The 17,235-nt window shown below is 45.3% G+C and overlaps 1 protein-coding gene across 1 annotated transcript in view; it reads left to right on the forward strand.

The window, feature by feature from the left end:
• Positions 1-17,235, forward strand: part of hspg2 (heparan sulfate proteoglycan 2) — a 389,926-nt gene that overhangs the window by 243,790 nt on the left and 128,901 nt on the right. The window contains exons 34-42 of the mRNA XM_078425384.1: positions 1,407-1,499; positions 3,038-3,121; positions 3,735-3,965; positions 7,261-7,374; positions 8,222-8,349; positions 10,167-10,253; positions 11,870-11,928; positions 14,157-14,321; positions 16,139-16,249. Coding sequence (XP_078281510.1) covers positions 1,407-1,499; positions 3,038-3,121; positions 3,735-3,965; positions 7,261-7,374; positions 8,222-8,349; positions 10,167-10,253; positions 11,870-11,928; positions 14,157-14,321; positions 16,139-16,249 — 1,072 coding nt within the window. The remainder of the gene's footprint in view (positions 1-1,406; positions 1,500-3,037; positions 3,122-3,734; positions 3,966-7,260; positions 7,375-8,221; positions 8,350-10,166; positions 10,254-11,869; positions 11,929-14,156; positions 14,322-16,138; positions 16,250-17,235) is intronic.

Here is a 17,235-nt window from a genome sequence, read left to right on the forward strand (position 1 = left end):
CACATTTGACTTATAGTGCCATTTGGAACAAGTGATACGTCTTCATCTAATTTATCATGATTGTGCCTTTGTGTCCGTATTGTTTAAGTAGTTGAAATATCCTCAGTGGTTGGGGGGGGGGGGGGTGAGCAACGTGTCAAAGGCCACAAAGTGCTGGAGTAATGCACTTATTTTTGTAAACCGACATCTGCAGTTCCTTGCTACTTCTTACACTGATCCTCAATGGCAAGAGGTTTCATGGCAGTGCAACCTGATAACACAATCAGGAATAATTCACTGTGTGAAGAAGGGTCTCGACCCGAAACGCCACCTATTCCTTTTCTCCAGAGATGCTGTCTGACCCGCTGAGTTACTCCAGCTTTTTGTGCCTGTATCACCGTCTTGAGAAACTGGTGCATGTTACGATTCTCCATATTTCACTGTATTGACAGTAGAATAACCTGATGGCAGCTCCCCATGGCTGATGTCAGTCTGTGGTGAACCACTATTAATATCTGCCTCTGTAAGCAAGTTTTGGACGTTGATATGAAATGTCAGGAAGTTTTTTTAAACATCCCACAGCTAGTGTTTAACTGGCATCCTTCCAATTCCAGCTCCAAACAGCGAATCAAGGAACATCTTCAGTCAGCGGCAAAAACTGTTAGTAGAAAATTCCAGGCTGGCCCCCAATCCCTGACATTCCGCCATTGTTCCACTAGACCCGCGCTCCATTCCATCGGCCCGCGCTCCGTTCCTGAGAGCTGCACTCCATTCCCGAGAACCACGCTCCGTTCCACAGTTGCTGCCCAGCCCCCGTGCTAATCAAGCTATGAGCAGTGCCGTAGTGGTTAATAATATTTAGAAAATCTAAGGTTCTGAAAATTACAAATTGAATCTACAAACTATAAATTTCTAATCAACAGCTCAAAATTCACCTTGTATAACTATCAGTGTAACTATAAAATTGCTCACAATGTTTTTGCAGTTCTACACCTTGGCAAAGTACCCAACTGTTGACGAATTATTTTGCAATGCCGATGATCCTGGTGGAACGAGGGTATGAGGCAAAGACACTAGAGGAACAAGATAGACCACTCGACCCTAAAAACCGTAGTACGTCATGGCGCCATTTTAGTAGGCAGAAACTTGCAGAAACATTTTTTGAAGAAAAATAACAAAAATCTGTGAATTGATAGATGAGATATATTCTGCATTTTAATGGTATCATCACACGTACTGTTCCCCCAAAACACTGATTACATTACGAGAGGCATAACGAACGGCGGGTTTTGCCTACTAAAATGGCGGACGTTACGCTCCTTTGCGTACTACACCTCAGAATAGGCGATTTCAATGGAGTGGTCTATCTTGTTCCTCTAGTGTCTTTGGATGAAGCAACCTGGTAACTGGTCTGTCTTTTCCCTCAGGTGACATCCTACGGTGGACGCCTTCGTTACACGCTCTCCTACGACTCGGGCTTCCGGGGAACTACAGTACCAGATGCTGATGTTCAGATCATTGTACGTGATCGCACCTCTCTCCAACAGCCGAGCTTCATCCAAGTTTGATGACACTTTGTCGACGTTAAGATTTCTACCGTGTATTTTGTTGACTGGGAACAGAAAGTTGGGAGTTGTGAAGTTAGCAGGGAAAAAAGGGTGCTGACCTTGCCTGGAGAGGTAACCGGACAGGGGGCATGTGTCAGCTTCTAACACCAGAGACTAGTTCCAGCATCAACCTAACAGATCATTTAACTGAAGGGCCGAATGGCCTGTTTCCATGCTGCATCTCTGAACTAAGCTAAATCAAAGTAAACTAAACTGAGATAGAACAGCCCTCTCAATCATTGAGTGTGGGACTGTCGTTATTCTTTCCCCCAACGGTTTTTAGAAAGTTTTCTTTCAGCAAACAATTGGGCATCTCTCTTACCCCCTCAAAAAATAAGGCTTTTTTTTTTGATGCTTCGGAAATAATTGGCAATTGTTCACTCTCTAGGTCATTTTGTAGGCCCCGACCCAAAACGGATCCATCTGAAGAAAGGTCCTGACCTGAAACGTCACCTATCATTGCACTCTAGAGATGCTGCACTGTCTCGCTGGGTTACTCCAGCACTTTGTGCATTTTTTTCCCGTAAACCAGCATCTGTAGTTCCTTGTTTCTACATTCTTCCTCCTTTTTTAAAAAATTGTAGCATTTATTTGAATTTTGGTTTTTTAATTGTACAATGTAATTTGCTGTTATGTCCACATTAGACAGTAAGAGGGGAACACGCAGGGACAAGCTACAGGTCAGCCTGGGTATAGGTGGGGTCCTCTGCAGCACACAGCACTCTTGCTTGATTAGTAAGGGTGTCTGAGGTTATGGGGAGAAGGCAGGAGACTGGGGTTAGGAGAGAGAGATAGATCAGCCATGATTGAATGACGGAGTAGACATGATGGGCCGAATGGCCTAATTCTACTCCTATTCCTTACGACCTTGCATCACATTCCAAGCATCCCATTGCTCCCAAACGTATGGCTGAAAGAATCGTTGGGCTGCTCAGAGTAGCACAACAGAGCAGAGTTTAGATAAGGAAATAATGTGGATCAGGGAGCCAAGCTGTGACATGTATTTATGTTTCATCTGTCTTTCCACAACAGCATGAAAATACAACGCCAGAATATAAAATAGGACCAGGCCTTTGGGTCTCTCCTGCCATTCAACGAGATCAGGAAGGAGATGAGGAGAAGTTTCTTTGGTGAATCTGTGGAATTCTTTGCCACAGAAGGCTGTGGAGGCCAAGTCAGTGGATATATTTAAGGCAGAGTGGATATATTCTTGATTAGTACAGGTGTCAGAGGTTATGGGGAGACGGCAGGAGAATGGGGTTAGGAGGGAGAGATAGATCAGCCATGATTGAATGGCGGAGTAGACTTGCCGGGCCGAATGCCCTAATTCTGCTCCTATTACTTATGACCTTATGGAAACCTGACCTTCTGACCTTCTGGTACATTCTTCTTGCACAGCGCTGAAATCTGTGGGATGTGGGTCTGAGCTTGTTTTCACTTTGATCTTTCAGGGTAATGATATCACCTTGGTTACCTACCACACCCACCAGCTGCAGCCGAGAGAGACCATGAGCTTTGAGGTCATGTTCAAGGAGGTAAAGGCTTACATCTTACATATTGCATGTCACCATTCCATTGCCGTAAACTTCAATGATGAGAGAGTGAAAACAATTTGGGCAGCAAAGTCGTTAGCCTTGGGAGCCAAGGCTTCACTGACCCTGTTGCTGTCTGTGTGGAGTTTGCATGCTTTCCCTCTGACTGCTTGGGTTTCCTCCTGCAGCCCAATTACTGGGTTGGTGGGTCAATGATCCTTAGGGTGGGGGGTCGTAGGGCGAGTGGGGTTGATAGGTGAGTTCTGGTGTGTCGGGGGGGGGGTGGGGGGAGGGAGGGGAATAGTCGGGGGTTTAGGGGTGAAAATTGCAGGATGAGCCTGGATTTGGAGGTTGAGGAGAGTTTGGGTGTGTGGAGGGATCATGAGGGGCATACTGAAGTAGGGGGGGGTGATCGCGGGATGACTCTGGGTGAGTGCCTGAGGGATAATGGGGTGAGACTGGAAGTGGGGGGGGGATATTGGGGTGAGCCTGGGTATGGGGGGGAGTCACAGGGTGTGTCTGTCTGAGTGGGGGAAGAGGCGGGCTGTTTGGGGTGTGGAATGGTCACGATGCCTCAGAGGCCCAGTGCTGACTGTGGACCTCCTCTCCCACGCAGCAACTTTGGAAGCGTCCAGATGGCCAGCCGGCCACCAGGCAGCATCTGCTGATGGTCCTCGCTGACCTGGATGAAGTCCTCATCCGGGCCACCTACTCGACTGACATGATCTCTGCCAGCCTCTCTGACGTGAGCATGGAGATCGCAGTGCCCTTCTACACCGACCTGGGCCAGGCACTGGAGGTGGAAGAATGCCATTGCCCGCTGGGCTACCATGGCTTGTCTTGTCAGGTGACTACTGTTCTTGTAACCAAAGATACTAGAGGAACAAGATAGACCACTCGACCCCCAAAAACCGTAGTATGTCATGGCGCCATTTTAGTAGGCAGAAACTTGCGGAAACATTTAAAAAGAAAAATAACAAAAATCTGTGAATTGATAGATGAGATATATTCTGCATTTTAATGGTATCATCACACATACTGTTCCCCCAAAACACTGATTACAGTGCGAGAGGCATAGCGAACGTTGGGTTTTGCCTACTAAAATGGCGGCCGTTACGCTCCTTTGCGTGCTACACTTCAGTATAGGCGATTTCAACGGAGTGGTTCATCATGTTCCTCTAGTATCTTTGCTTGTAACTGCAACTGAGGCACGGTTAGTGAGGGCTTGTGGCATTGTTGTTGACTACCTTCAGCGATCAACATGTTGTTCCTGAACAGAAGCAGAGCAAACATTGGAAGAAATACGGGATGACGCGAGAACTTATGAAGGAATCCATTTATAGCAACATGAATAAATCAGGGACAAAATAAATATGTAGACATCAGGGATATTGAGCAATAAACAAACGGCTACAAGGACTCATTGGGCCAGGCAGCATCTGTGGGGGGAAGTGGGCAGATGACTTTTTGGGTTGGGATCCTTATTCGGGCTGGCCTCACATCATGTGTCCACTTCCCTCCTCAGATGCTGCCTGACCTACAGAGTGTTGCCGGCATTTTCTCATTCTGTTTATGTTAAAAAAAACAGCGTACTTTTGTGGGAAGAATTGATTTTTCTCAAGAGGTTGAATCCCCAGAATGTGCGTTTTTGTGCACTGAGAGTTCCACTGTACTGCAGTTGGCAGTTAAAAACGTAAAGCCTTGTAAAATATATAGTTGGGGAGAGATTGAGGAAGAGTGCTGTACCGCAGTTATTTGTGGCTCTGCTAAGACCATTCCAGGAACACTGCACAACTTTGGCCCATTGCCTACCAAGAGTTGACTTTTTGCCATGGTAAGGGATTAGGAAGGTGTCCGATAGTTCCTTAGTTGAGGTGGGTATCTACCAAGGTGGAATTACGTTTGAAGTTTGGAAAAATTAGAGATATCAATGAAATGTTAAAATAATTCTGAGAAACTTGACATGGGGGGCTCAGGAATGCCTGCATCAACTGGAGTGTTCTCATTGTGTCAGGATGAGGGGTCACAGAGTTGATGAGAAATTTCTTCACCCTGATGTTGGTGAATTTTTGCACTTTCCTGCCAGTGAGACCTGTGGATGATCCAAGGTGGGCTTTTGGACATAAGAGTATTGAAGGGAATCAGGTCGGAATATAAAGCAATAAATGTTAAGCATGGAATAGCAGTTAAACAATATGAAGTAGTAAATTTAAAAGGGCAGCACTGTGCTGCAGCAGTACAGTTGCTGCCTTACAGCGCCAGAGACCCGGGTTCGATCTGGACTACGGGTGCTATCTGCAGAGTTTGAACATTCTCCCCATGACCTGCATGGGATTTCTCCAGACGCTCCGGATTCCTCCAACATTCCAAAGACGTACAGGTTTTTAGGCTAATTGGCTTGGTAAAATTGTAAATTGCCCATCGAATGTGTAGGATAGTGTTAGCGTACAGGGATCGCTGGTCGATGCGGACTCGGTGGACCAAAGGGCCTGTTTCCGCGCTGAATCTCTAAATAAACTAAACTAGGAAAGTAGAGAAGGCCACAGGCGAATGAAACTCAGGTATGGCCTTCCTTAGGCAGTTTCATGCTGTAAAAGTTGTAAATGTTTCACTCAAATGCTTTTAGAGAAAATCTGATCGTGATATTCGAGCATACAACTAAATGTTTCATCATGAAGGTCGGTGTTGGCCAGCATCTAGTCGACAAGGAAGGAGAGAATTATGAGATGGAATTCCTGAGTGCAGGACTTTGGAACTGAAGACTTTTTTTTTTTTTAATATCAAAAAATACTTTATTCAAGTAATAAATATTTACAAAATATCTTCTTTTTTAACAACCCCATCTGACATTTCCGGAGGTTACACGTTCAATACAGTTATTCACTTCCAAATTTACAGACATTTACACAGTATCCCTTATTTGGAGGGGCGTCTCCACCAGACCCTGCCCCCCATGTCCAGCAGCCGAAGGACTGTTGTCTTCCCCCACAGGGCCTTGGCGTTGGCTGCACCAAGCTTCAGTGCGTCCCTCAGCATGTACTCCTGCAGTCTGCAGCAGGCCAGTCGGCAACATTCCCCGACGGACAGCTCGCTCCGCTGGGAGGTCAACAAAGCGTCTTTCACCGAGTTGATGACCCTTCCAGCAGCACTCGATGTCAGTCTCTGAATGCGCCCCTGGGAACAGTCCGTAGATCACACAGTCCTCTGTGATGGAGCTGCTCGGAATAAATTGTGACAGGGACCCCTGCAAACCTCTCCAGACTCTCTTTGCAAATCCACACTCTGTGAAGAGGTGGGCCACCGTCTCCTCTCCATAGCAGCCGTCCCGAGGGCAGCGTGTGCTGGTAGTGAGGTTCCGGCGGTGCAGGAAGGATCTGACTGGGAGGGCTCCCCTCACCGCCAGCCAAGGAACTGAAGACTTGGCCATGCGGCAGAGGGATCCTGGATATACACTTGTGGAGGAACACCTGTGGAGGTTTCAACGTTAAGGCACTGAGATACACCAGAGAGAAAGAACGAGCTCATGGAGAGATTTGAAAATAAGAACAAGGGCCACCACTCTGATTTTTTTATCCTCTTCATTTTTTTAATTGATTTTTTTAGCACAATTTGTGATGCTTGGGGTTATTTAATGCGAGATTGGACAGATGGGAGGTTGGCAGAAAACAGTAAATTTAGGAATTGGATGAACATGAATTGGAGTAATGGAAATACCATAGTGGGACTGAAATAAAAACGTATTGGTAGAAATGTTCAGAAGGTCAGACAGCTTCTGTTCGGTGGAGTAAAAAATAGTTAATATTTTGGTGGAGTTTTATTTAAGACCTCCAGCATCTGCAGGCTCTTAGTTTTTGGATTATAGTGCGACTTCAAAGGAGCACCAATGATCTTAGTTGTTTCCAGAAATGAATTGAAGACTTCTCTATATATTGGACTCCACCAAGACCTTAAGGTTGAGAGTATTGCAACTGTTGAACAGGACTCTGATTAATAGTTGGATTCTCGCTATACATAGTGGGTTAACAAGTATATGTCCCTCTTTTTAGCTTCTCTTTCGTGCTTGGATACAATAGGGTGCAACCAGGAGGATATTTGGGGGGAAAAAACGTTGTGTGTATGAATGACCTTTTTTTCTTTGCTAGGACTGTGCGCCAGGTTACACGAGGACCAGCGGAGGCCTTTACCTGGGACACTGCGAGCGGTGTGAATGCAACGGGCACTCAGATGCCTGCCATCCGGAGAGTGGTGCTTGCTCGGTACATAGTTCCACCATCTACTTCACTGTGTTAGCAATTTACATCCAAGTTCCCACTAACAAACCATCTCTCTTCAGGAAAGATTTCCGGGAACCTCTTTTCCCATGTTTCCTTGGGATCTCTCAGTGGCAAGAAGATAGCAGATGTGAGGCTGTTCAAAGAATCATTCTGTACCATTACTATTTCTAAAAGCTTCTGAGGTTACTTGGAACATATTGTGAATGATATAGATTCTTGGGTTAGTGATTTAATTGGTGAGTGTAAATCGCTTCAAGTGCACAGGCAAGTGGTAGAATCTGGGTAGAGATTAAAGGAATGTGAGGTAAAACAACTGGGATGGGTGGAAGATGAGTGATCAATGGCGAGCACAGACTCAGTGGGGTTTATCTGTGCTGTGTGACTCCATGACTTTCATGCCCTATACCGTTCATGGATGTCTGCACTAGCTTAAAGGGAGATTTAGTGAATATAGAGGCTGTGCGTGGGTGTGAGAGATGGGGAAGGGATGACATTTGCTTTTGGGGAGGGGGGGGGTGAATAGTAATGCATCAGCTTCATTGTTAGTTCAATTGGACGGGAAAGTAAAAGATCTTACTTTGCTTGTTATAAAAGAGAAACTTGACTCCGTGTTAGTCAATTATTGGCAGAGGATGAGTTGGTGAACTGTTTACAACTGGCAGTGGTGAAAGCTTGAACTCATTGATTTAATACATCACGAAAGAGATATGTAACACTTGAGCTCATTGTTTGTTTTTCCCACACTTGTTAATGCTAATACACTGATTAACAATTCCAGTACAAAAACGGGAATAACTAAGGCAATGTTCTTTTTGACTCTGTTAAACAGAACTGTTTACATAACAGTGCTGGGGAGTTCTGTGACCATTGTGCCCCTGGGTATTACGGTGATGCTACAACAGGTTCTCCAGAGGATTGTCAACCCTGTGCTTGCCCTCTGCCCATCGCAGAAAACCAGTAAGTTACCTACATCACCAAACGCATTACATTTAAACATCTGCTCAACCTTTTAGGTGAGCTGCTGCCTCACAGTGCCAGAGGCCCAGATTTGATCATGACCCTGGGTGCTATCTGTGTGGAGTTTATACGTTCTCGTGACTGCGCGGGTTTCCTTCGGGTCAAGTCAAGTCAATTTTATTTGTATAGCACATTTAAAAACAACCCACGTTGACCAAAGTGCTGTACATCAGTTCAGGTATTAAGAACGAACATACAATGGCACACAAACATAACAGCACATACATAAACCGTTCACAGCGCCCCCTCAGAGGGCCTCAAATGCTAGGGAGTAGAAATAGGTTTTGAGCCTGGACTTAAAGGAGTCGAGGGAGGGGGCAGTTTTGATGGGGAGAGGGATGCTGTACCACAGTCTAGGAGTTGTAACCGCAAAAGCGCGGTCACCCCTGAGCTTAAGCCTTCCTCCCACGTGCTCAGGTTTCCCCCCACGTCCCAAAGACGTGCAGGTTTACAGGTTAATCGGCTTCTGTAAAATTACCCCCAGTGTTTAACAAGTGGATTCAAAAGTGGGATAACATAGAACTAGTGTGAATGGTCGCGTGGACTTGGTGGGCCGAAGGGCCTGTTTCCACACTGTATCTTTCAATCAATCAACTGTTCAATGACTTTACATTGAATGTGGAATGCAGTAGAGTTTTGTGCTGTTTTTCAATATCACTCTGAGGTAGAAGCTTCACTTAAGCAGTCGGTGAGCATCAAAGACTGCAACATCCCAACATTGGCCCCATCACCCTTACAGAAACTACAGGGCTTGAGAAGAGGCCAGTGGCTTGAAGTGTTGGGTGTTGTCTGGTGCCGGCTGACCTGTTGAGTCATTCCTGCTTCTATTCTTACTGCGGAGTCTACCCCAGGAGACTGCGTGAGGTGACTTGCTTCCTGCGGAGCAGCAGCAACACCTGTGGGAGTGATGTTGGCCAGTGTTGTGGGAGAGTCGGTGCCAATGTTCCCGGCAGTCACTGATCCTGGCAGTGTCATCATTAAAGGAGCACAACACTGGCACAGCAGTAGGGTTGCTGCCTTGAAGCGCCAGAGACCCATGTTCAATCCTGACTAAGGGTGCTCTCTCTACGGAGTTCTCCCCGTAACCTGCATGGGTTTTCTCCGAGATTTTCAGTTTCCTGCCACACTCCAAAGACATACAGGTTTGTAAGTTAGTTGGCTTAGTATAAATTGGTTTAAATTGTCCCTAGTGTGTGTAGGATCGTGTTAATGTACGGGGATCGCTTGTCAGTGCGGACCAAAGATACTAGAGGAACAAGATAGACCACTCGACCCTAAAAACCGTAGTATGCCATGGCGCCATTTTAGTTGGCAGAAACTTGCAGAAACATTTTGAAAGAAAAATAACAAATATCTGTGAATTGGTAGATGAGATATATTCTGCATTTTAATGGTATCATCACACATACTGTTCCCCCAAAACACTGATTACACTGCGAGAGGCATAGCGAATGGCGGGTTTTGCCTACTAAAATGGCGGACGTTACGCTCCTTTGCGTACAAACACTTCAGTATAGGCGATTTCGACGGAGTGGTCCATCTTGTTCCTCTAGTATCTTTGGTGTGGACTCTGGGCCGAAGGGCCTGTTTCCGCACTATATGTGTAAACTAAACTAAAAATGATTTGTTTAAATATATCTTTAAATGTATTTTTAAACTAAACTAAACACGCCTTGTGGGTCATTATAGTTTCTGACTGTGTGGGTTTGAGAGCTTGTGACTTCTCTCAGCATATATCTCTCCTTCTTTTCTCCTAGGTTTTCGCCCATCTGTGAAAACGACGGAGTGGGTGGTTTCAGGTGTACAGCCTGTCTGCTTGGCTACACCGGGCAGCACTGCGAATAGTAAGTTGACCTGACGGTCAGTCGAGATAAGATTCCCTGCAATCCTCTGCCAACCTTTTGATTCTTGGCTCCAGGGCGTCAGGATGAAGTGGGCAGAGGCGACATCATTCCCTGACGGCTCTGGCCAGGACATCAGGACCTGCCTCTCAGTCCCCTCCATCCCTGCCTGGCAGAAGCATGTACAGTGATTGGTACGGACCCAGCAATGGCTGGGCTACATGGGACAGAGCCAAATGTCTCACTTTCCTGAACACATGATGCAGGAACTTATGAAAATCTAACAAGTAAACTTATACTGGAGCTGTTTTATAATTGGAAGGTTCAAATAGTCACAGCAGTATAAGAAAGAACACCCACCAATATGGTTCCACTTTACCGATGGATTTTTGGACCTACACCTACTCTATTGTTCCCTCAACGATGAATCTGTAGACTAGCCAAGGCTAGTGCTTACCCTCAAGGGCATCAACAGGAAATTAAGATCTACCGTGAACCCGACTGAGTTCTGGCTTGCTGCTCCACTAGAGCCCCCAGTGTGCAAACCTATATGCGTTCCTTGAGTAAACCAAAATACAAAACGCAGGAGGAACTCAGAGGGGTCAGGCAGGATCTACGGAGGGAGTGGACAGACATTGATTAGCCTCAGGAATCCTTCTTCAGACGCTGAAGAAGGGTCCCGACCAGAAGCCTCTTCTGCCCATTCCTTCAACAGTCAAAGCCTGACCCGCTGAGTTCCTCCAGCACTTTGTGTTTTGCTCACGATTCCAGCATTTGCAGTTCCTTGCCGTGGAATAAAGCTTCTGCTGGATGCGAGACTTCGACGTGGAAATCATTTGCGATTACTCTAATGTGAGACAGATAAGAGCCTTGATAAGGTAGTTCTGATATAATGTACGTGTCCATTCTGTTAATTGGAAATAATGCAATTGATGAATTAGTGAACACTATATACATTACGAGGGGTGAATTTATTGTAATGTAATTTCAATTAGGAACTAAAGAGAGCCACTTCAAAGTTGGCTTTCAGAATTGACAGGCAGAAAAATAGTTGTCTTGGATAAGAAAATCAGTGGTGAAAGAAAAACCTTTTATATCTAACTTCCCAAAAGTTATCAGAAACTATTTTCTCCATAGAACACAGCTACTACTTTCACTCCAGATTGTGAAAGTATTGAGATTGACAAGCAACCATATCTATTGACTCTATTCTCTATTAAACAATGTAGCGAACAGGCTTGAGTATTTATAGCCTGCAAGAGCTAAAATAAACTTATGACGGTTTAAAAAATATATGAAAATCCTGTACAAAAATAATTTTGTTGGAGCAAGTCTGAAACTCTCTTGCCCTCAGCCTCCATTTTCCAAAGACACAATTGTTTTTATATTGCAGTTTTTTAATAACTTGAGGCTTTCTTAGGATTACAACTATTGCATTAAAGCCAAAATACCCATATGGATGCTCACGAGTTCATACAGGGACATGCTGACCATGGGTGTAATTGAAACAAGAGGGTAAAAGGATGGGGCCCGTCCCGTGTGAAGTCTTTGTTTGATCTATGCACAAGCTCTCTGCTGCTGTTTTTCCATCACTGTAACACTGTGCATTTTTGTTTCAGCTGTGCTCCTGGGTATTCCGGAAATCCAAGAATTCCAGGACAGAGGTGTCTTCTCGTAGGTAGGTTCATGGATCCTCAGCTTCCCCTTTCCCAAGTCAACAACTAGCTCATTGGAGTCATCGGTGCTGGCTCTGATTTGTTCTGTACCTTTCCATACCTCTACTTTCCCTCTCCCCTGACTCTAAGCCTGAAGAAGGGTCTCATCCCGAAATGTCACCTATTCCTTTTCTCCCGAGATGCTGCACGACCCATTGGGTTACTCCGGCATTTTGCAAATAACTAGCTCACTGGTCTCGCTGACGTTGAGAGGAAGATTGTTCTTCTGGCACCATTCAATCAGATTATCTGTCTCCCTCTCGTACTCTACCACACCGTTACCCACTATTCGTCAAACAAGTGGCATCGTCCGCAAATTTAAAGGTGGCTTAGGTGCTGCGTCTGGATACCCAGTCATGGATAAAGGGAGAATAGAGGCGGGTACTGAGCACACAGTCCTCAGTCTGAAGAAGGGTCTCGACCCGAAAAGTCACCCATTCCTTCTCTCCTGAGATGCTGCCTGACCTGCTGAGTTACTCCAGCATTTTGGGAATAAATACCTTCGATTTGTACCAGCATCTGCAGTTATTTTCTTACACAGTCTTCAAGTGTGCTACAGTTTACAGCTTTTGTCCTCACTGATAATCAAAAGGGCAATTTTATGTGTCATGTGCAAATTTCATTTTCAACATTCCATTCTTTAAGTCTAAATCGTTCACATTCAGAATTAAAAGGTGCTTTTTTCAGAAAGGAGGTGAGGAGGAACCTCTTTAGTCAGAGGGTAGTTAATCTGTGGAACTCATTGCCACAGAGGGCTGTGGAGGCCAAGTCCACGGATATTTTTACGGCAGAGATAGACAAATTCCTGATTAGAACAGGTGTCAAAGGTTATGGGGAAAATGCCGGAAAATGGGATGAGGAGGCAGAGATCAGCCACGATTGAATGGCAGAGTGCACTCGATGGGCCGAATGGTCTAATTCTAATCCTATAACTTGTGAACATACAGTAAGCCCTCGCAGTAACAGACCACGGAGGGGTGGGGCTGGTGTCCGTTATTGACGATTGTCCATTATAAAGGGGGGTAGGCAACGTTTAATCCAAGGCCGGGAGGAATAAAATGCGGCATTGAAGGGGGTTAAACAAGTGGGAATTCACGGGCCTGGGAGCCACAGAGCCCCCAGACCCCACACGCGGTCGGGGCCAGGGACGGGTCTGATACTCACGCCGACTTCATGCTGCTCGCTCTTTCCACTCCCGTGACTGGACGCTCGCCGCGTGATGCCAGATCACTGGGTAACCTGGCAGACGTGGGGTGGGGGATGCGGTACAACAGGAATCTGGGTCCGCTGTAACCAAAACCCACTGTGTAGAGGTCCGCTATTGCACGGGTTTTATCGTAACAAGCAAGGGGCTAGGTACCTGGTGTAGTGGAAGTCCACAGTTAAAAAACCTTTTGCCACAAACACGCCCATCTCTTCGATCCCATGGGCTTTTTCTTTCTTAACCAGCCCACCATCTGGGACTTAACTAGCCTGTATCATATCATATCATATCATATATATACAGCCGGAAACAGGCCTTTTCGGCCCTCCAAGTCCGTGCCGCCCAGTGATCCCCGTACATTAACACTATCCTACACCTACTAGGGACAATTTTTACATTTACCCAGCCAATTAACCTACATACCTGTACGTCTTTGGAGTGTGGGAGGAAACCGAAGATCTCGGAGAAAACCCACGCAGGTCACGGGGAGAACGTACAAACTCCTTACAGTGCAGCACCCGTAGTCAGGATCGAACCTGAGTCTCCGGCGCTGCATTCGCTGTAAAGCAGCAACTCTACCGCTGCGCTACCGTGCCGCTAACGTAATTGCAACGTTTCTCCCTTACTTCCTTTCCAGACAACTGAGCGATGTCAGCAGCTCACCAAACCTCCAGCACCAGGGGACGGGGACATTTGAAAAATTGCAAAATCGAAACATTGAAATGTTTACGTCAATTGAACAATAATTTTTAGCCTAATAATAAGAGGAGGGCTGAATGCTCTCAAAAATAGATCAAGGCTAGACGGAATTTCCTGTGACTGATGCCAGTAAATAAGTTAAAAATAGGTGATGGAAATGTATTGAGCGTAAACATAATGGATTTCACAATGGCCAGCTATAACTATCCTTTGTTCCACTTGCAAAAATAAATATCCTGTACATAAAAAAAATTACAGTACATGAATATAATTTGCTTTTTCCTTTAGATCGCAATCCTTTTGTGGTCCGTGTTATCCCTGAGAGAGCAGAGGTGGAGCAAGGCGGCAGGGTGATACTGAAATGCCAGGTTATTGGTCAAGCCCCTTTCTACTACTACTGGAGCAGAGCTGATGGTCAGGCCTTGTCCAGTCGCGTTCAGCAAAGGGCCCAAGGTAATGCTGCACAGGCGATGTCTCCAAAGGTTTCCTCCATCTTCTGTAATACTTGCGACTGGGACAACCAAGAAAGGCATTTGGTATTTGCCCACCACTATTGATGGGCAAATTACATTGATGGGCACTGTGGTACTGGTTTGCCCAGTGATAACAAGAACACCGGTGAGAAACACTGCGATGTAGAAACAAGAAACTGCAGACGCTGGTTTACAAAAGAAGACACAAAGTACTGGCTGTCCATGTTCTCTAGAGATGCTGCCTGACCCGCTGGGTTACACCAGCACTTTGTGAGAAACAAATCTAGGTCCTCAACATGGAAGTTTGTACAGAGCCCGAAGAAGATTCTAACTTTAGGAGAGGGCTTTTTGAGTCAGACGGTGATGAAACGTGCCAATGGAATGGAGTTTCTATAAATGTCCGAGGAAATCCACTTTAGAGCTATGCAGCACCTCCCAACTCCACAGCAACCTTCAGATGCCTATTTGCCCTATGTTAATGCTTTACTTTTGTAGACTGTTTAAGGGTGGGCCGTGTATTGCGTGCCTAATGCTTGTTGTACTTTACACTGAAATATTTATCAATGTGAGAGTTTAGTGCATAGATACTGTGTGGAAACAGGCCCTTAATCCCACCGAGTCCTCGCGGACCAGACCAGTACACTAATTCTATCCGACACACAAGGGATAATTCATAGAAGCCAACTCACCTACAAACCTGCCCATCTTTGAGCTATGGGAGTAACCAGAGCACCCGGAGAAAATCCATGTAGTCACGGGTAGAGACGGCAACATAGTCAAGGTCGAATTTGGGTCTCTGGTGCACTGTAAGGCAACTCTGCCACTGTGCCGGTCCTTAGGGACCCTGAAACCTGAAGAGGGGGGGTTCCGACCCAGAAACGTCACCTGTCCATTCCAATAAAGGAGATTTTAATACTTCCATCCCAATGGGTGAATGTATGATAAATCATTTTAAATTGTGTGAAAAGTGCTGGAGGAACTCAGCAGTCAGGCAGTCATATCATATCATATCATATATATAGCCGGAAACAGGCCTTTTCGGCCCTCCAAGTCCGTGCCGCCCAGCGATCCCCGTACATTAACACTATCCTACACCCACTAGGGACAATTTTTACATTTACCCAGCCAATTAACCTACAAACCTGTACGTCTTTGGAGTGTGGGAGGAAACCGAAGATCTCGGAGAAAACCCACGCAGGTCACGGGGAGAACGTACAAACTCCTTACAGTGCAGCGCCCGTAGTCAGGATCGAACCTGAGTCTCCGGCGCTGCATTCGCTGTAAAGCAGCAACTCTACCGCTGCGCTACCGTGCCGACATGGAGGGAATGGAAAGACAATATTTCAGGTTTTTAGAGATTACACCGTGGAAACAAGCCCTTCGGCCAACTGAGTCCAATCACCCATCAACACTAGTTCTATGTTATTCCACTGCCTACACATTGGGGACAAATTTACAGAGGGCCAATTAACCTACAAATCCACATATCTTTGGGACATGGGAGAAAACTGGAGTTCCCAGAGAAAACCCATGCAGGCACAGGGAGAATATACAATCTCCACACAGACAGCACCGAAGGTCAGGTTTCTGGTGCAGTGAGGCAGTGGCTCTCCCAGCTATACCACTGTACTGCCCCTTGAGGACCCTGAAACCTGAAGGGCAGACATATGTCTTTGTAATAGGGACTTGACCATTGAAAGCTGATTGGTTTTTTTGTTAGCAAGAAAGAGCTTGTATTTCTAACATTGTAAGTAAAATAAGTGCCTCATCACCTTCCACTGCATCCTTCACTTGCAGGTGAAGAGCTTGTGATCCAGGAAGTCAAACCATCTGATGCTGGAATTTATATATGTACATGCCGAAATATGGAGAGCTCCAATTCAAGTCAGGTTGAAGTCTTTGTGACTGGTGAGTTGGGGAAAATAATTCACATCTCACATCTTACTTTCGTTGTTTCTGGGACAATGCAGACTCTTGCGTTTTATCATATCCTGGTGCACTTTCCTAGTGCTCCGGGCCTGTAGACAAAAGAGCCAAATCTTTTACGGTATGTTAAGCATATTATGTAGCTGTACTCCTTCCAAGATCTCATCATTATGTAGAACTTACTGTTAATTTACTTTTTTAAATGTTAACAAATCAAAGTTCAATGACCAAAAATGACATTTTATTGTAAATTTACTTAGCTATGAGAGTACCTTTCACTCTGTTTAACCATAAATCTTCAGTAACCATTGTATTATTGCATTGAGATACTGAATAGTGTATAACAGAGACTGAGGTGTGATGATTTGTTTTCTAAATTGTAGTGACTATATTCCAAACAAACTGCGTGCACACGAATGTGGACAGCGATTAGCTCTTGGAGTTCCTCAGTGGGGAATACTTTACTTCAAATAGCTCTGTGCATTCTTTAGTTATGTCAAAACGATAGCTCAACTACATCTGTGGAGGGTTTGCAGTGCATTCAATCAAAGCTAAAAGTTCACTCTACCCCTTTTAAACCAGATGTCATTCATTTAAATTGGTTGCTAATTCAGATTTGATGTGAACTGTTCGCCCCTTTCTTTGATTTAAGTTAATTTACTTAAGAATGGATAACTGAAATGTTCTTGAGTAAAGAGCAAATCAGAAGTACATACGTTTAGCTGCAGAATTTTAAATGTGGGATACTCTAGCATGTGTAGCTAGCGGGTTTTTCAATTAAAATGACCACCTTTGGGTTACAAGCTTTCCCTCCACATTTATTACCAGGATTGGTCTGTTGTTGCTTTATGATTTCCTCTTCTCTCAAATTTAAGGCTTTCCTTAATTTGTACGGACACAGAATTGCTACACCTTGATTTTCTGGTTTGGCGGGGGGGGGGGAGGGAGGTTGTGTCTAGAATTGGGCT

The sequence above is a fragment of the Rhinoraja longicauda genome, chromosome 30 (genome assembly GCF_053455715.1).
Source record: "Rhinoraja longicauda isolate Sanriku21f chromosome 30, sRhiLon1.1, whole genome shotgun sequence".
NCBI lineage: Eukaryota > Metazoa > Chordata > Chondrichthyes > Rajiformes > Arhynchobatidae > Rhinoraja > Rhinoraja longicauda.